The sequence below is a fragment of the Achroia grisella genome, unplaced genomic scaffold (genome assembly GCF_030625045.1).
Source record: "Achroia grisella isolate CSIRO2021 unplaced genomic scaffold, CSIRO_AGI_Agris_v1 utg452, whole genome shotgun sequence".
NCBI lineage: Eukaryota > Metazoa > Arthropoda > Insecta > Lepidoptera > Pyralidae > Achroia > Achroia grisella.
This window is the reverse complement of record NW_026712864.1, coordinates 1,753,874-1,774,948: the sequence shown is the minus strand read 5'-3', so window position 1 is coordinate 1,774,948 and position 21,075 is coordinate 1,753,874. Positions and strand designations below refer to the sequence as shown.

The following is a 21,075-nucleotide window of genomic DNA, read 5'->3' as shown; positions in this document are numbered from 1 at the left end:
ATCAGAAATTCACATTCTAGTCCCCAATATGTGAGATTTGTTACTTTTTTATTACGTAACAAAAAGTATTAGGTAGCACTAAACACCAAAAAGACTAATGCAAGACTAAAGGTTTTACCCCACTAATTTGTACGGATTTTGTAATGATGGTTTGCATTTATTGTTTGATGGACATTTTTTAATTATATACCTACATAGAATAAAAAAATATATATACAACAACATAAATACATTTATAAACATACAAATATTGTGAAACTTTATAATAATATGGAAATGCACCTACAAACATATCAAGTGTATTTTACATTGCAATATTAGTAATGGTGACGTCTATTGAATACGCACAATACAATTTCAATAGCCAGATGAGATATACGTTTTTTTAGGAATAACAATTGTCATATTAATGGATTTTAAGTTTTTGGTTAATATATTTATAGCCGTATAACATTTTCCTAATAAGTTAATTATTAAGTAGTATTTTAAATTTTTCATCTGTACACCCTACATTTTTTCTATTTACGGTAGAAAGAGATAGCATGTCTATCTAGTTCTCGGTGACGGCGGCATCAATTTCTGAATTAATTACCATTTGTCGCAAAAACTGCGCGTCCTTTATCTTTTCTAGACCAAAATCTTTCACATTAGTGCTGATAGTGTTAAATAGTGATCTAAATGGCTTCAGATGATGAAGTAGACGGTTCTTTTGCAGGTAAATGATTTAATTTGGCTAGTATGTCATAGGTAAACCGCGAATAGCGGTATCATGTGTTTACTTGCGGTATAAGCAATTAGAAGAATAGAAAATTTCGGCTTTCAAAATGTTAAATATTTGATAAATTAGCACAAACAAACCAAAACATTACCAAGGATCATGTTTATCAGTGCTTTAATGGCGTATTTGTTGTTGCATGGTTGTATATATTTTAAGTGGCAGTTTGTGACAGAAAAGAACATGCAAAATCCCCTCATTACTACTTAACAAAATGGACGCCGCCAAACAAAGGGATTAGTGACCTTACCGTGAGGTGTGCATGTGTGGCGCTAAAAGGTGTCTCCTCGTGGTTTCCTGGTTCATGGTCAAGTGTAAATCGTGTTTGAAGTAGATTGACCAGTTTATTGTGAACTTGCAGGCGACGAGGACGTGGAAGAAGGCGAGGGTCAAAATGAGAACTCTGGAGAAAGTGATGAAGCTCCACCAAAGGTAAATGAAAATATAACCACAAATATCTTATATATTTAACTATCTATTTTACCTACTAAATATCCAACACAACATCACTTGCTCAGTCTAAGCTAATAGTATGTAATGTTTATTTATTATTCATGTTTTGCTTTAATGTTTACTTACCATCAGTTTACTTTCTTTGATCTTTTGATGACAAAAAATATCTACCTGTACTATCCCATAGGTGTATAGTAAAACACTTGTAATTATATAACATATTCTTGATGTATTGAGGTGATAATTTCATAATATTATGCCTTCATAAACATCACATGTAACATCAGTTAAATATTGAGAATACAATATCTCACAGATACACATTAATAAAGATTGAATATTCCATCCATGGTTTTTGATGATTCCAACCCATGATTTTAATAATAGAAATAATAACATATGATTTGAAATGTTTATAAACATTTGTTTATTTTTATAATAAGAATCTGTATTGTTCGATTATAAATTACACAAAGTCTACTTAGTTGTATGCTGAAAGATCAGTTACAATTTCCTTAAAATATACATGAGCAATATGGTGTATTATAGATTTATTTTATAGAATTATATTCTATATAATTTATAATTTTTTACAAGTGTATATTTTTGTAGGAGGATGAGGATTATTCACCTGAAGATGGTAGAAAAAAAAAGAAAGGAAAGAAGAGGAAGGCTAGAGGAGAAGACAAAAAGGGCAGAAAGAAAAAGAAGAAGAGGAAAAATGAGAGTGAAGAAGTTAGTATATTAAATAGTTATACCTATATTAATAGTAAGAATATTTATAATTCAATTGTGAGTTATTATAGCAGTATGTTTTTACAAAGTTGTTGTTCTAACACTATCAAATATAATAAATCAATTACTCATACCACCCAAATACTATGAAATATTGGTTGTCATTTCAGTAAAAAATAACTGAATAACTACTATCACAAACATATTGAATTATTTAGTAAAGTAATATTATATATTTTTTCTAAGTGTTCACTTAGAAAAACCCAAAAATAAATTATATGTAGTCAAAAATTCAAGAAATATTTCTACTGATTTAAAGTAAAGTTGTCTATTCCTGCTAATAAAAACCTTTTCATGTGATTAAAAAATCTTTAATTATTTTTTTTAAATAATCAAAGCGTTGTGGAGATGGTTATCTATGGTTAAACAAAACTAATTTAATTAAGAAAGAATGATTATTAGTATTAAAATATAACAACTTAAGTATTATATGCCCGAAGAACACATTATGATTTCTTGAAAACTATTCTCCTGATGTTTAAGGTTTTCTCATTATTTATTAATTATTATTTAGCTTTAGTTCCCCTTTTATTATAGTTTACATTTATAGTTTTAAATAATACAAATATTTAATTTTGCTTGTATGTGTATGGTCCTGTGTGGGTAAAAACCTCCAACTTGCTGATACATACAAAATAACAACAATCTTATTTTTCCTGCTATATTTTAATATTGTCAGACCATCTTTTCCTGTCTTACTACACGCCTATTACCTACAGGTCCTAACCATTGCATTCATTAGTTATTAATAATATTTATTTTATTTAGGATGATGAGTTTGGCCTTGAAATTGAGGCGGAGGGGGATAGTGACTATGCGCTCAGTGCAATGTCCTCAGGAAAAAAATCTCGGAAAGGCCGAGGTAGTAAGCACAGTACACCTGTAACTCCAGCAGCATCCGATACGGGATCTGGTAAGTGTTGACATCAAATAATATGTTAGTTCATTATGTAAAAAAATAATGCTTATATTATAATATAATGCTATATTTCGTAATTATTAAATAGGTTACATTTGATTATATGTATAATAGGACTAGCTGTTATCCACAATTACGTCTGTGTGGAAATATCTAAATTATTAAATAAAAGTATTTTAAGTTACTCCTTATAACATTGGCTATCTGTAAGTTGAAGTCCCGTCCGGTCAAATAAAATGTCTAATTAATTTTTGGTTAGTGAAGTTGACAATTTGAAATTACATACAGACATTTTAACTGAACCCTTTTCTCCCAAAGAAATTTGAATAATAAATAAATAAATATTAAATAATATGCCCTGCCACCTTCATAAATTACCATTCATGACATATTTTTCTTCCTAGGTGGGAAAGGCTGTATTATTTAAAGTTTCAAGCTTGAATTAAAAAATTATAAAAATCTTAAAGGGGTTAAATAAATTAGGGGATAAAACTTTGTATGGACTATCGTCATTTTTGAAACTAGAACGATGAACCTTTTCCTTTGGCTTTTTAGGTTAGTTTATTAAATATTTTTTCTTTATTTAGTCCAGGTCAGTATAACTCGCGCGAACGAAGTCGCGGGCGCGGCTAGTCCATAAAGTATTTTAAATATTAGTATCCCATTGCTGTTTCCAATGAGAATGTATACACACATAATAGCTATAGTAATTGTTTGAATCTAAGCACTTGGCTTGTATTCAAGTCTTCAAGGTCAAGAGTGCGATGAACTTTCGATATCACCGTTACCTATTTTGATGTCACAACTACATCTTAAATGACTTTACATTGTTATTAAATTTAATGCCTTTTAAATGTTTGAAAACATAGTACAAAATGTCTTTTATAAAAAGGAAATGATAAAAAAGATTCTCCAGAAATGAAACCTTATGGAATGGGACAATCATCGCCTACATACATTAATATCACACCATATACAACTTACTATAATATATAACAAAAGGGAAAGTTTGTAAAGATGAATTTGTTACTTTTTCATAAAAGGACCACTAGATTACAATGCAATTTTTAAATCGACTTTACAGTTGATTTCCCAAATGAATTATTTTTTCTTAATGTAATTTATTATTGCATATATACAATAATTGCATGTTTACGAAGCATTGCATTGTTTTTTCTGACCTGGATAATAAAACCACATATGACATGAGTTAAGATTGAAATCAGATTGTAATCCTCACGTCTCTATCAGAAATATCAGCTAATATAGCTTTATACTTATAAAAAAAGCAAATGCATTATGTATTAGTCTTCCACTACATTCGTCTGTTAGTATACTTTTCAAGTAAATAAATAAAATTATATTTTTTATTCAATAAACCATCTAAATCTGAAGTAATTTATTCATCTATACATCAATACATAAAAAGTGTCTAAGAGTGTCTGTTTGTAATGTTGAAATAACAGTTTTTTACTACTTGCATATGAATATAAATACGGTACATATACCAAAATAACATTTTTTTAATTTTTTGTCTGTCTGTTTGTTCTGGCTAATCTCTGAAATGGCTGTACCGATTTTGACGGGACTATTTTTTGGCAGGTAGCTGATGTCATAGAAGCCTTAGTTACTGGCTACTTTTATTTTAGAAAAAATCTTTCATTTTAGAAAAATAAAGATAAATTCCACGCGGACGAAGTCGCGGGAACAGCTAGTATTAAATCTGAAGTAATTTACGAGTAATATATAATGTATGAATTGTTTTGAATTAAGATTATACCTATCTCTATATATGTATTATGAAAAAAAAGGTTCTCAACAATTTACCCAATTAAACAAATACATGTATTGTAAAATATTGAGTTTCACAATAATCAAAGAATTGATACTGGTGGATAAAGAAATTGAGTTTAAATGTGTTGTGACTATCTTTGCTATGCCCAGCTTAACAATTATTTTGTAGTTCAATTTGTTCTAGGTATACAGTCTTAACAATCTTATTTACTTTATTTCCCATATATAACTCAGGTTGCAACATATGAAGATAATTGGGACAGACTATAACTACATTATATCGCTGATTTTGTATTTTTACATTTTTAATTCCATGCTGTATAACTTTGTATTTTTTAATAATAAAACTTTATCAAAGTTCTATAAATATTTTTAAATGTTGATAGAACAATCAAATCAAAATCAAAGGAACTATAATTTTGTTTTATCAACGTGTAAAGAGCATGATAGAACATCGTGGAAAGTCGCAAGAGCTCCATCGACAAGAGTGTCGCTCATAAATTATGAATGAATGAATAAATATTTTTATACAATATTTTGGCTATACCTAAGCTAAGATTGTAATAGTAGTCTTTGTATTGACAGGTATGCCCACAGTAGAAGAGGTATGTTCCTCTTTCGGCCTCGCAGATGTCGACATACAATACACAGATGCAGACTTCGAGAACCTTACATCTTACAAGTTATTTCAGCAGCATGTACGTCCCATGCTTGTGAAGGAAAACCCTAAGGTATGTCTTGTGTATTTTCTTAGTTTAACCTATGTGAATTGTTGGCTAATGATATAATAATAATCCCATGACAATTCACACAGCGCAATCTAGTCCCAATCTAAGCAGAACTAGACAACTTATATAACCGAATATACTTGTATACATTTTTTTGTAAATACTTAATATACATAGAGAACACCCAGACTAATACAAACAATCATATTCATGAATACAAATGTTTATACCAGTGGCACTCAATGAGGAAGTAGCCATTATTATTGCTAAAAGTTGCATATAGATGGCGTGATTGGTATCGATGGAATTCTTCATAGTTTTGCAAACGTTTTAAAAAACAAAACTGTGTTTTCAAAAATGTTTAATCAATTTTTAAAAAGTTATATATCCATGTTAAAATGAAATAATGCGTTTAGAAAAGTAATTTTCATATATTTACTCATTTTGTTATTTTCCAGTACTTAATTACACTTTAATCAGTGCTAATATGGGGCTCAATGTTGTCAAAATGCTTTCATAGATGGCATTGTCGTCATTTGTATCGGCCTAATTAAATGTCTTTTTTATATTTTCCAATAATAAGCACTTAATATATTATTATTGTAAATTAAACATATAAAAAATTTTTAAGTAAATTAAAAATAGCCGAACAAGCAAGTAATACTATTTCCAATAATACTTATGTATGAAGTGTTGTCATATTAAAAATAAATACATGTATTATCGATTTTTTTGAATAATCGATAACAGGATTTTATTACAGCGCATTATTCGATGATGCTTTTCATGAGTCGTTGTGAACAGTAAATTTTCATTATTTTGTATTATAGCAGTGTTCCGTTTCAAAGAACGGAATATAGTAGTACATTATTAGTGTCGTTGGTTATTTACATTTGTACTAAAAAATCGATTCCATAATAATTTAAAATATCCAGTACGAATCGTAGCTGTCTTCGAATACTGGCAACTGGTAAGATTAAAATAGTATTTAAAAAAAAGAGAGAAATCGACCCTAACTCGAATACCATAAAGTTGATTTTCCTTTCTCATTAATATCATAGCAGTTTGTTTTTAACTTGCGTATGACTCTGTGGTATGATGTTTAACGTGTATTGTTATTGTACGGTGCATACATTTCAAAAATTATATTTTAATGTAGGTACATACATTTCTTTCATACATTTCATACATGTCAAAAATTGTCTTTTAATGTAGGTACATACATTTCTTTCATACATTTCATACATTTCAAAAATGAACTTTTTATGTAGGTATATACATTTCTTTCATACATCTCATACATTTCAAAAATTATATTTTAATGTAGGTACATACATTTCTTTCATACATTTCATACATGTCAAAAATTATCTTTTAATGTAGGTACATACATTTCGTACATTTCAAAAAGTATCTTTTAATGTAGGTATATAACACCCCATGTCAGACCCCTTGTATTTGGAAGAAACTTAAAAATAATGCCAAAAATATTAGATGAATATATTTTTAATACGAATATTGTTTTATTTTTGTTCATCAACTTTATCCCTCACTAACAATACTAGTAGTAGTACATAACCTGGTTTATACCGCTAAAGATATTGAAAGATATACGAGTAATTCAGAATGTTATCAAGTTCAAAATAAGCACACATTACTTGCTTAGATAACAGAGTAATATTACTCGTAATAAAAACATTTGTAACACCCATATGTATACTACGTATGTATAGTAAGTACTTACGCTGCGGCGCCGTGAGACTCGCCTACCTCATCTACTCATCTACGCGCGGTAACCGCGCCGACCGACCAATAGGAGCGCGCCTCTCGTGTTTCCAGAAAGTTCGCGACTAACGGACGATATAGTAGTAAGGCAATGAGTGTCTCAGTGACATCATTATAATATTTTCTCGTTAAATTTTGTTGTAATATACACAATTTCGCACTAAATAACGTGTTACCCCGTTACACATTTCTAATAATGAAAAACCTAGACCGACCCTGTTCACTTAATCTTACAAGATCTGACTTTAAAAATTACGATATCCTCATATAGCCTTTCATTTCCCCTTTCAATACTTTTTCGCATTAAAAAGTAGCCTTTCTCAGGGTCTACATTATCTGTCTACCAAATTTCAATTAAATCAGTTCAGTAGTTTTGGCGTGAAAGCGAGACAAACAGACAGACTGAGTTACTTTAGCATTTATAATATTTGTAAGAATATCACTATTAAAAATAGGGGTTGGTGAAAGACGGGTGAAAATTTAGGCGTGTATGTATTTTCAATGTAACATTATAAATAAATAAAAAATTGTCCATAATACAAAAAAATATTTTTTCGGGGTAGGCCACCCCTATGACTTAGGGGTATAAAAAATAGATAACAACCCTACCTCAGACCTGGCATACATATCAAATTTCATCAAAATGTGGGAGAAATATGGCAACTAACACTGTGATACAAAATTTATATATAAGATATAGCGGAATTCTCATTAGGTAAAAGAGGGGTACATCGTAGAATACATGAGGTATATACCAGTAAATTAATTGTAGCTAAAATCAGTCTCATACATATAACGATTGAAATAAAAAATCGTATAGCCCAATTTTGATACGTACGAGTATAAACGTATCAAAATCAGGCTATACGTATAGCGCAGACGCGTTACAACATATCAAAAAAATAGGCATGGAATGTAAAATAAACCATAACATAATAGGTATATACATATTGGCACATACGCCATATCTGCAGAGTGTCGGCTAACGATATTATACCTACACATTTACATTGAATCTTGAATCGTCCCTAATGAGGTACACGATACAGTTACCTACATATCTATTATATACATATCTTTGCAAAACAGATGTCATGTAGACTGAATTGACTGCCATCTATTTTCATGCTTTGTTACTAAGCACCCACTAGTAATCCGAACTGCTTCAGATCTAGCGACATCTAGCGGCTACGGTGGCGAAATAAAATAGCCCGAAGAATAGCCCGAGTTAGGAAGGAACCATTTTCTTGTATGGGATGGGGTATCTGTAATATTATGTTATCTGTGTTTATACTTTGCGAGGAATCTAAGCCGCGATATTAGGAATTATGGCAGTGTGCTGAACCACTAGACCACTGCATCATGTGGCTGTGGTAAATAAAAACAGAATTATACTTATTTCAATATAATATTCATGATTAGATTTCAATGACGATAGAACGTAATCCTTTATACTGACACATTGAAATCTTCGATTAGGTTCCGATATCAAAACTGATGATGCTGGTGGCAGCAAAATGGCGACTGTTTTGCGAGACTAATCCCAATCTCGGCGGCGGCACACAGAATATAGGTTCAGAAGAGAATACTAACACCTCTACAGCATCTGAATATGGTGGCAAGGGAAAGTCTGCCCGAACTCCTAAAGATGTTAAGGTGAGTTCTGTGTTCTTTTTGTTATCTATATACATATATCTGTTTATAATTGCAATTTAATTAAATGTAATCATAACTTAATATAGCATCATTCTGTCACAGTAATGTATATTTTGTTATTGGTAAACGTCACTACACAAAAGATATAAATGGTGATATCGATACTTAGTTTGTTATCATGTACGATTAAAATACACAATTTTTCAGAATGAACACCAACAGAAATGCTTTCACTCTGTATACATATCGTGTAGTCATTTGTGGTACGGCTTTTATTGTTGTTTTTCATCATGTCCATTTTTTTTATTGTAGACTGAAGACGGTGCCGACGAACAAGATGAAGAGGAGGAAGAGGAAGCAAGCGATGAAGGCACCCCTGCGCCGCGCAAGCGTGGCCGTAAGCCCAAGCATCCCAGCAGCGGGAGCACCCCGCGCGGGAAGCCCGGACGGAAGCCTAAGGTGCCCACGCTTAAGATCAAGTTCAGCAAGCGGAAGCGCACAAGCAGTGTATGTACACATATATGTGACTACATTAATTAAATTCTTGCTTTGTGTAAAATATTCAGAACAATTGATTTGAAGTATTTGTTATAACCAATCTGATGGCAGTATGGAAATTGTCTTTAATATAATTACTAAATATTCACTTCTATATTATACTATCTGCAGTTGCTACAGATTGTCTGCGCCACATTTCCACAACTTTTATAAATAAATCAATTGGAGCGAATCCCTTGCCTTACTCGATAAATTTTCTATCCACCTCAAATAAAAAGTTTGCTGTTATATTTTTGTGGGCCTTAAAACCACTAAATAGATTTAAGCAGTAAAACTTAACATGTTCATGTTTTTTAAGACAGTTGAAGAAACTTCTCAACTATCTGTTTAAACTTCCATATGAAGTCTTTAATACATGTTATAATATTGAGATCTTTCTTATAATTGAAGGAGGAAGAACCAGAAGGCAGTGCGGGTGCTAACACAGACTCGGACGCGGAGTTCGAGCAGATGCTGGCCGAAGCAGAAGAGCCTAAGCCTTCCGCATCGACTGCCGCCCCTACTGAGGAAGGTGCTCAGCCGAAAGAAGAAGACCCTAATGCACCGGTATGTTTGTATGATATGATTCTATAAAAATAGATACATATTTGTTTAGGATTACAAACAATGTATTAAAAAAATATATTCTAAAATTCTTTTTTGTAATTTGAATGACAACCAAGCTAACGGCACAACTGATTCTAAGTGGTAACTATTGCCTGTGTACAGGAATACCACTACAGATAATGTAATGTGGAGAGTCAACATTACATTATCCGTAGTGGTATTCCTATTATATATTATAGGATATTCCTATATTCTCTGCAATTAGCCTCTCATTTGGGCCGTTGTGCATTACCACTACGGATATTACATTGTCATGTGACGTCCATGACACAACTAATTCATTGGAGATACATACTGGAGGACTAAGATGTCATGGATCTTATCCTCTAATTTTACTGGATTATCTCACTTTTAACCGAAAGATAGCTAACAAACCAAAGTATGCTTGGCCCTTGAATTTTTATTATATATATATACTTTATATATTAACAATGTGACTTGTACCATGTAAAATTCGAAATTAATATATTTTACAGCAAGTACCGAAGAAGAAAGCAAAGACTAAAATCGGAAATAAGAGCAAGAAGAGAAGGAAACTGAAGACAACCAATAAGTTTCCAGATGGTGCTGAAGGTGAACAGGAACACCAGGATTACTGTGAAGTGAGTAAAATTTATTTTATCAATAATAAGAAAAGAAAAATTTATAAACTCTTAAATTCGTTTTTCTTAGTAAACCGGTTTCTAAGTTTACTTTCCCTGTAACAAAATCCACTACCTTTAAAATAATGGTGTAGATATTAATTACTAAGAAAAACTAATTTTAGTTTCTGTTTATCATTGTTTTGTTGTTACTAATCATTTGCGAAAATCTTTCACAAAAATCAGTCCAAATTCACATAGTCTATATGCTATTAGTATAGTAGCCAGGGAGTCTATTTTATATATGTCCATATTTGTCACACACAGTTTTAAAAAAAAAATATTTCTTATAAGGTATGTCAACAAGGCGGCGAAATTATACTGTGCGACACGTGCCCACGCGCTTACCACTTGGTGTGCCTGGAGCCCGAGCTCGAGGAGACGCCGGAGGGGCGCTGGTCGTGTCCGCACTGCGAGGCCGAGGGCAACCAGGACCAGGACGATGACGACGAGCACCAGGAGTTCTGTAGGTGAGTCATGACAAAATGTATCAAAAGTAATACTTATTTTTAACTTTCGCATTTTGGTAAACAATACTAATATAATTAAATGGAGGTGAATACCTTTATTTACCATAAAATAATGTGTGTTAAAACCCTTTAACTATTGTATATTGATAATGTGTATAATGTATAATTGCTTACTCATTTACAATATCGATGTGATTAATTTATCTATAATAAAATTGTTCTGAATATTATACTTGGATTGTTTGGTATTGTCAAACCATTTGATGCAAAAATTTTATTTGCAAGAATGTATATGTGACTGAAATAGGTTTCTGTTATATGTATACATTTTGTACAAGCTTTACGTTACTTTACATTTTTACCTGTAACACATTAGTCTCTCATCTGAGCCATTGTGCATGTTTGAAATATGTATATAGTAAAGATAAATAACTAAAGATTAACATAGAAATATAAATAATCGCCCAGTTATACAATCTATCTTCAACGGTTTAGTTGTGACAAGGTAAAAAACAGACAAACATACACTTATATTATAAGTCTGACAGTATGAATGTATTTATTACAGTGATATGCCTATAATTACAGGATTTGCAAAGATGGCGGTGAACTATTGTGTTGTGATTCTTGCCCTTCTGCATACCATCGGTTCTGTCTAAACCCACCACTTGACGAGGTGCCTGATGGGGACTGGAAATGTCCACGATGTAGTGTAAGTAACTTGAAAAATAATATTATTTGACATTAATTTAAATATTGAAAATTTGTCATATATTTTGTTTGTATTTTTATACTAAAAACTTGTAAAAAAAATTTACAAGTTTTTAGTATAAAAATACAGATAGCCGGTCATTATACTATTTCAACTCAAACATAAAAACATTTTTTTATGTAGAACATTTTAGCCACTTATGTCATTCATAATCTCAGTAATTTGTATATTAGCTTTGATTAATGACAGATCTTTTGTATATGTAAATGTTTATATGTAAAAGTTTAAAAACTAATATCATTGTTATGATATTAGTTTTTAAACTTTACATATACAGGTATAGATGTCTTGCTTTATATTGAAGATTGTATAATATAATAATTATATACAAAATTTTTATTCAAGTAACAGTTTTAGTCATACAGGCTTTCCTCTGTAAGTTTAGTTTTTTGAAAAGTACTTTCAGAATATATTGGATAATTATGAAATAACAAATGTAATAATATTAATATTTGTTTTCCAGTGTCCTCCTTTGGACGGCAAGGTAGCAAAGATTTTGACGTGGCGCTGGAAAGAAGAGTCGTCTAAGTCTAAGGCGCCTCGCGCCCGAGAGTTCTTTGTTAAATGGCACGAGAAGTCATATTGGCACTGCAGTTGGATATCGGAAATTCAGGTCAGTATATATAATATAAGTCAGACGCATATTATTAGACTATAAGAGCATATCATAATCATTTAATGTTAATCATTATGATATGTTCTTATTAATTTTTCAGCTAATATAATGTATATTATATATTAATTATTGTAGAATAATCATTGCATATTCTATAATTTCTTTAGATACTCCTGAATAACAATACCAGTAATAAAAAGGGAATTTGTTTATAAAACACCATAGGTGCACCAAAATTATTGTATCACATTTAAGTTTTATTGATAAAGGTATAGATTATTAATTTACATAACCATTTAAGCAATATGATTACTGTTTTTATATTAATAGCGTCATAAATAGAAACACTCTTTCACTTGTACAATCTTTAGCCAATTTTGTTAGTCCGTTATCTAATGAAACAGTACGCCAACAGCTGGACGTGTTTCATCCGCTTATGTACCGGTACTGCATGCGGAAATCTGATCCTGAGGAGCCTCCCAAGCTGGAGGAGCCTCTGGACGAACGCGATGGTCGCCTCAAGCGGCTCAAAGACAAACAGTCGCAGGACCACGACAACGACGAACTTGAGGAGAAATACTACAAGTGAGTATGGGCTTATAGCCTTTAGTGCAATTAAATAATAATAGTAGTTTGAGACCGTTTTGGCCTATTGATTTACTATTCCAATTTAAAGCTATAATATCTCAAGTTCAAACAAAGGCCTTCCCCAAAAAGTTTTTATTACAAGCATGTAATATATATATATTTATTTATATGATTCTGTTAAAAGTAATGTAAAACAGGATTTTGTAACAATATAAATAATATTTTGACATGTATAAAATTTAAACTAACATGTGAGGAATTAATTAATCCACATAATACATTAATGCAACAATGTGCTATGATGTTTCAGATATGGCGTGAAACCTGAGTGGTTGGTTGTACATCGTGTGATCAACCACCGCACATCTCGTGATGGCACCACATACTATCTGGTTAAGTGGAGGGACCTCTCATACGACCAGGCCACCTGGGAGGCGGAGACTGAGGATATTCCCGGTTTCAAGACCGCCATGGAGTACTATCAGGTAGATTTTTGAATGGTTGATGGGCAGTATATTAATTTTAAGAAATCCTTAATATAAAAAACCTTCTAAATTTACCTGCAGAATATCTGATATAGCACACAATTCTCCCGTATCCCAAATTGATTAGCTTCATTGGTTCATACTATTATAATTTAGAAGCTTATATTGAAGAGGAAAAGCTTGTATTAAACTAAAGTTGCTTCATCAACCTTAGTTTAATGATAGTTTATACGTATAATTAGTAAGAAAATGACGCATATGTCTGCCCATAAAAAGATTTCATTTTCCATCTACCCGCTGTTCTTCAGTTTATATATGGTGGTTGAAACACTACCGAAATATCGGGAACTCAACAAATAAATATAAAACGTGGTAAGATCCCGTGATTTTTACTAATTATACGTATAAATAATGACCGCGTCAAGTTTAAAACAGTATATAATGATAGTTTACTTTAGGTTGATGATAGTTTCATTGCATTTGTGTAATATTTTTATACTTGTTTGTAGGACATGCGTGCATTCATCACCTCTGAAGGCAAGTCGAAAGGCAGCAAAGGCAAAAAAGTGGGTCGTAAAAGCAAGAATCGCGATGTAATAGACGATGATGACAACAGCGGTGGTTTACAAATGAAACCCAGAAAGTACAATCCGCCGCCGGAACGCCCCGCGACCAACCTCAATAAGAAATATGAAGATCAGCCGCCATTTGTTTATGAAACTGGCATGCAGCTTCATCCATATCAGTTGGAAGGTCTTAACTGGTTACGGTACTCTTGGGGCCAAAGCATTGACACTATTCTAGCTGACGAAATGGGTCTCGGTAAAACAATTCAAACTGTTACATTCCTGTATTCTCTGTTTAAGGAGGGACATTGCAAGGGTCCATTTTTAGTTTCTGTTCCTCTTTCTACAATCATTAATTGGGAGAGAGAGTTTGAGCTATGGGCTCCAGACTTGTACTGCATCACATATGTTGGTGATAAGGACTCTAGAGCCGTTATAAGAGAAAATGAGTTGACTTTTGATGACGGCGCTAATAGAGGTGGTAGACCCTCTAAAATTAAGTCACAAGTGAAGTTTAATGTACTATTAACATCATACGAGTTGATATCTATTGATTCTACTTGCCTTGGTTCAATTGACTGGGCTGTTCTCGTTGTAGATGAAGCTCACAGGCTTAAAAGTAATCAATCCAAGTTCTTCAGGTTGCTAGCTAGTTATCACATTAATTACAAATTGCTACTTACTGGTACTCCATTACAGAACAATCTAGAGGAATTGTTCCATTTGTTGAACTTCTTAAATAAAGATAAGTTCAATGATCTGGCTGCTTTCCAGAATGAATTTGCAGATGTGTCTAAAGAGGAACAAGTAAAGAGGCTTCATGAAATGTTAGGACCGCACATGCTGCGGCGACTCAAGGCTGACGTCTTGAAGAATATGCCTACTAAGTCTGAGTTTATTGTACGTGTTGAACTGTCTCCCATGCAAAAGAAATACTACAAGTATATTTTAACAAGAAATTATGAAGCCCTTAACCCAAAAAGTGGAGGTCAAACTGTGTCACTTCTCAATGTAATGATGGACTTGAAAAAATGTTGCAATCACCCTTACTTGTTCCCTGTAGCTGCTGAAGAAGCACCTCTGGGTCCACATGGCAATTATGATACTCAAGCTCTTATCAAAGCATCTGGAAAACTTGTACTCATGTCTAAAATGTTGAAACAGCTCAAAGAACAAGGACACAGAGTACTTATATTTTCACAAATGACAAAAATGTTGGATATCCTTGAAGATTTTCTCGAGGGTGAGGGTTACAAATATGAGAGGATTGATGGTGGTATTACTGGAACAATTCGGCAGGAAGCTATTGATAGGTTTAATGCCCCAGGAGCTCAACAGTTTGTGTTCCTTTTATCAACAAGAGCAGGTGGTTTGGGTATTAATTTGGCTACTGCTGATACTGTTATCATTTATGATTCCGACTGGAACCCTCATAATGACATTCAGGCGTTTTCACGAGCCCATCGTATTGGTCAAGCGAATAAAGTAATGATTTATCGTTTCGTAACACGTAATAGTGTTGAAGAAAGAGTAACACAGGTGGCTAAAAGAAAGATGATGTTGACACATTTGGTTGTACGGCCAGGTATGGGTGGAAAGGGTGCTAATTTTACTAAACAAGAATTGGACGACATTCTGCGATTTGGTACAGAAGAACTGTTCAAGGAAGAGGAAGGGAAAGAAGAAGCAATTCATTATGATGACAAAGCCGTTGGAGAGTTGCTTGATCGGTCTAAGGAGGGTATTGAACAGAAGGAGTCTTGGGCTAATGAGTATCTTAGCTCATTCAAAGTGGCTAGTTATTCCACAAAGGAAGGAGATGGTGAAGAGGAAGTGGACACAGAAATTATTAAACAGGAGGCTGAAAATACTGATCCTGCTTACTGGATCAAACTGCTCAGGCATCATTATGAACAACACCAAGAAGATCAGGCCAGGACATTAGGTAAAGGCAAGCGAGTACGTAAACAAGTTAATTATAACGACGGCAGTGTTGTTCAAACAGAAAATAGGGAAGATAGCACTTGGCAAGAAAATGGTTCTGATTTCAATTCAGATTACTCACAGGGAAGCGAGGATGATAAAGAAGATGATGATTTCGATGAAAAGAACGACAATGGGGATCTTCTTAGTCGTCGCAGTAAGAGGCGTCTTGAAAGACGAGAAGAGAGAGATAGGCCGTTACCACCGCTACTTGCTCGAGTCGGAGGTAATATGGAAGTACTTGGTTTTAATGCAAGGCAAAGGAAGTCTTTCCTTAATGCTATTATGCGGTATGGCATGCCGCCACAAGATGCTTTTAATTCCCAGTGGCTAGTTAGAGATCTCAGAGGAAAATCAGAGCGTAATTTCAAGGCGTATGTGTCATTATTCATGCGGCACTTGTGTGAACCAGGAGCAGATAATGCCGAGACGTTTGCAGATGGCGTGCCTCGTGAAGGTCTTTCCAGACAGCATGTCTTGACGAGGATTGGTGTAATGAGTTTAATAAGAAAGAAAGTCCAAGAATTTGAGCATATTAATGGTTATTATAGCATGCCGGAATTAATTCGTAAGCCAGTTGAACCGGTGAAGATAGCCGGCACAGCGGGAGAAAGCGCGGCGGCAAGTCCTGCGCCATCTACTGCCACCCCCATTACGTCGGCTGCACCCTCGCCTGCGCCCACGCAATTGACTCAAGCTTCGGGACAAGCACCTACACCTGGTGGATCAGAGAAGGATGACAAAGAAGAATCTAAAGATGACAAATCAGAGGTCAAAGATACTAAATTGAAGGATGAACCTATGGATACCAGTGACATAAAAGAAGAAAAGTTGGACGAAAAAGATTCACCTAAAGAAGTTCCAGAGGAAACCAAGGAACCAGAGCGGCGCATGTCTGTTGACGAGGAACCGCCCAAAGAAGATGACAAATCTGAAGATAAGAAATCGGAAGATAAAGAAGCAGATAAAATTAAGGAGGAGGTTAAAGATGACGGTGATAAGAAAGAAGATGTTAAGAGTGAGAAGGCTGAATCTGAAGCTTCTGAGAAGCCTAAGGATGAAAAGAAGGTGAGATATCAAAGTCTTTCTTCTTTTACTTAACTTATGCCAGTACATTTCTGTCTAGTTTGTTCACATGCATGAAGTAATATTATGTATGTCGTTATACATTTTCGATTATAAATTCAGGAGGAGGATGACGACGATGTCGTTCTGGTCAAAGAGGAGGAGGATATGAAAGTGGAACGGCGCAAATTCATGTTCAACATCGCTGATGGTGGTTTCACCGAGCTCCACACTTTGTGGTTGAACGAGGAGCGAGCAGCCGCACCTGGCCGCGAGTATGAGATCTGGCACCGTCGCCACGACTACTGGCTGCTGGCTGGTATTGTCACGCACGGCTACGGCCGCTGGCAGGACATACAGAACGACCTTCGCTTCGCAATCATCAACGAACCCTTCAAGATGGACGTCGGCAAAGGCAACTTCTTGGAGATCAAAAATAAATTCCTCGCGAGGCGCTTTAAGGTTTGTACTTTATATTGTTTCCATAGGGAACAATCGTCTCATACATATACAGATATCTTATTAAAGATAGATAGACAGATAAATCTTTAATATACAGATGTTTTGATATTAAACATAGATTGAGTTGATGGAACGAACTTATACAATAAATCCCTTTACTTTTACTTCTTTTCAAATAGTAGATAATTGCCAATCAATTGCATCTACATTACATGTAGTTACTGGACGGCACTGATATGAAGTTTAGATAATAGTCTATTATCTCTGCAGGTCGTGGAATAAATAAATACTAATTAGAAATTCTAAAAATTTTATTTTCAAGCTACCATTATTTGCAATCTTGGAAGCATGAAGGACCTTTCATGCTTCCAAGCACTACATTTATTTACATGTTTGATGTTAAATATTTACAACCACATTATCCTCTTAAAAGCTTCTGGAACAAGCGCTGGTTATTGAAGAGCAACTGCGACGAGCGGCGTACCTGAACCTGACCCAGGACCCTAACCATCCGGCCATGTCGCTCAATGCGCGCTTCGCCGAAGTCGAATGTCTCGCCGAGTCCCACCAACACCTCAGCAAGGAGTCGCTAGCTGGGAACAAGCCCGCAAACGCGGTGCTACACAAGGTAACTGATACCTCATTAATATTCTTTGACCTCCACATATCTATTGGATGTACTATTCCCTAATGCCAAATAATTGCAATAATAATATGAAAAAAATATAATAGAATAAGGATTTAAACTATATTATCGACAGTATTAAGGACTTCAATTGTGTACCGGTTTAGGCCACTGCCTTACTTTACAGTGGTCGCGGATTGGATATCCACAGAACAAAAATATTTGTATTCATTAGTATATATGTATTGGCTTCAGACTTTCTGTAATATATAGGTATAGGTATTATATATGCAAATCCAAAAAGTATTTAATTATGTCTATCAGTTGTTTAATACCCATAGCTTGTCTCATTTTAGACTATGGCTATACTATGAGTAGTCCAGAGTTGGTTGGTTGCAAAATCTAAATAAAGATCATTTTTATTGCCTAGTGTTTTTATACAACAACAAAATTAATATGGGTGAAAAGCTTTCACTCTGTATTTTATATAATTATCTGTGCTACTTAAAGACAATATAGGAGGAATTAATTATGGAAAAATAGATTATATTTAATGGGTCATATAACAATGTACAATCAGGTGCTGAACCAGTTGGAGGAGCTGTTGTCGGACATGAAATCGGACGTGTCCCGACTGCCGGCGACGCTGGCGCGCATCCCGCCCGTAGCTCAGCGGCTGCAGATGTCCGAGCGATCTATACTATCGCGGCTCGCAGCCACCGCTGGCAATCCTGTGCCCGCTGGTATGTTGTTACTCGTATATCATGTCTCATGGTCACGAATATATGTAATAATAAATAAAAAAAATGATATGTATATTGCATTAGCTGCCTACACGACACACGCGCGATTAGGAGAGTGCACGATTTAGCGCAGAAAAAGCTGGCGCACATAAGCGTGAGGGCATTGTATTTAACATTTTTTATATTCAATCGCGCGTGTGTTTCATGTTGATAAGTAAGATGGGATTGTCATCTTCGCATTAAAATGCAAACATTTGTATTCATGAATATGTTCTGTTTGTATCGGTCTGGGTGTTTTCTATGTATATTATGTATGTATTTGCAAATATATATAAGTATTTGTATTACTTGTCTATTGGTACCCATAACATAAGCTCTGCTTACGGTGGGACTAGATGGCGTTAAGTTAATTGTCTAGGGATTTTTATTTATTATTATTATATGACTCAAAAATGGAGACATGATTAAATATTATGATATTGTAATATACCCGCATACCTAAAAATCATGAAGGGTTGTTGTAACCTATATTTGTGTTTTGTAGCGCAAATGCCCCAGTTCCCTGGCGGGTTCCAGTCGGGCGGCAGCCTGCCCGGCTTCTCGCCGGCCGCTGCCGCCGCCGCCAACTTCTCAAACTTCCGGCCGCAGTACTCCGTGCCCGGGCAGCCCGCCTCCACTGGATCTTCTAATGTAAGATCATTCATACACGCTTAGTGACAGAAGTCTCATTTTATAATAGGTACAACATATATTAAAGTTCTGTAGTTGTTTTTAGATGTTCATAGTTCTAAATTTACCTAATATGATTTCAAATCAGCTGGCTGTTGATACAATTTCTGGCAGCGTACACATTTAAAACGGCGCGAATGCAACAGTTTTATTACTGAGTTTATTTAAAATAAAAAAAAAACAAAGATATTAAAACATAATTCGGAAGCCAACAACAACTATATATCACCTCAACGCCTTATGCCAAAAACCTGGACACGGGCTGAAATTTCGCCTCATGTGTTTTATACATAATGCACTTATATCGTAATATACTATAGTGGTTCACCTATATAGATATTGAATAAATTCTATTGAGTCTAACACTAGTTTATATATATTAGGTATTTAATTTTGAAACAAATTAATTAAATAATAGTTTACTTTGACTAATAGTAATTTTTCTATTACAGAAATCATAAGCCTGCATAACTTATTACATCTTATTCCAACTTGACACACTTACAGGTATGTTTATTTATTTATATATTTATAATTTATTTTTAAATATTAATATAATAAAAAAATATTTAGCCCATATTCTTAAGATTTTTTTTCAATTACTATATTAATTTACTATCCAAAGTATCCTACATGTGCAAATATAATTGTTTCTACTTGGTTATCTTTCTTTTTAAGCATGCATTGTTGTTTTGGAGACTGAAAGGTAATAAGAATGAGTAAAATCTGACAAGAGATGTGATTGTTTTCTGGCCTTGCTGAGTTGAGTGGCTACAATAAATAATCTAGTATTTTCATGTCACAGTTTACTTACTATAACTCGGCAATTGACGATTTCTTGTGCAATTAACCTATTATGTATTAGTTTGTACTATAGGTTTATATTCTTTAATGGCTTGTAGTAATAATATGAATATTTTGTTACAGTGAGTGGATAGCGGTCACTTAGAAGAATATGTTAGATGTAAGCTTTCCAAGATTCCTGTTCCACCTCGGGTTTGGAGTGATAACTTTAGTGATTAGTGCAGTTAGGTAACATATACGTCATTTTAAAGCAGAACTCTCACAATTTTATTTATTTCATCCTGATCTGTATGAATCTTGTTATGTGTAAGTGATTGTGGACTTATGAACTATGAATTCTTTATTTTTAATCAACCAAAAATGAAAAATTAATAAACCATACAATTAAGTGATTATGTTGTTATTATTTATATGACAGAGACTACAAATAAAAGGACAAAAGTATACAAAAATATTG

At 33.7% G+C, this 21,075-nt stretch overlaps 1 protein-coding gene across 2 annotated transcripts; it reads left to right on the top strand.

Moving 5' to 3' along the window:
* The first annotated feature begins 550 nt into the window (after positions 1–550).
* LOC131845083 (chromodomain-helicase-DNA-binding protein Mi-2 homolog) lies at positions 551–21,011 on the top strand. 2 transcript variants are annotated; one of them, XM_059194105.1, is made up of 21 exons: positions 551–715; positions 1,137–1,207; positions 1,841–1,963; positions 2,792–2,936; positions 5,322–5,467; positions 8,729–8,905; positions 9,218–9,364; positions 9,854–10,009; positions 10,546–10,671; positions 11,005–11,180; positions 11,769–11,892; positions 12,416–12,565; positions 12,984–13,153; positions 13,467–13,641; positions 14,151–17,258; positions 17,379–17,717; positions 18,151–18,345; positions 18,923–19,085; positions 19,630–19,775; positions 20,267–20,321; positions 20,742–21,011. In XM_059194105.1, exons 1-20 carry the CDS (start codon positions 679–681, stop codon positions 20,273–20,275), a joined length of 5,883 nt encoding a protein of 1,960 aa, XP_059050088.1. In that variant the 5' UTR covers positions 551–678; the 3' UTR covers positions 20,276–20,321; positions 20,742–21,011. The 2 variants fall into 2 exon arrangements, with proteins under 2 accessions (XP_059050088.1, XP_059050087.1); XM_059194104.1 differs by having other exon boundaries at positions 9,218–9,412.
* Positions 21,012–21,075: the final 64 nt, after the last annotated feature.

Bases quoted from the DNA above. Each gene is read 5' to 3' on its own strand.
- LOC131845083 (XM_059194104.1), top strand. From the start codon at position 679: ATGGCTTCAGATGATGAAGTAGACGGTTCTTTTGCAG. The intron at 8,906-9,217 runs GTGAGTTCTGTG...TTTTTATTGTAG, and splicing joins GAACTCCTAAAGATGTTAAG to ACTGAAGACGGTGCCGACGA. The intron at 10,010-10,545 runs GTATGTTTGTAT...TATATTTTACAG, and splicing joins AAGAAGACCCTAATGCACCG to CAAGTACCGAAGAAGAAAGC.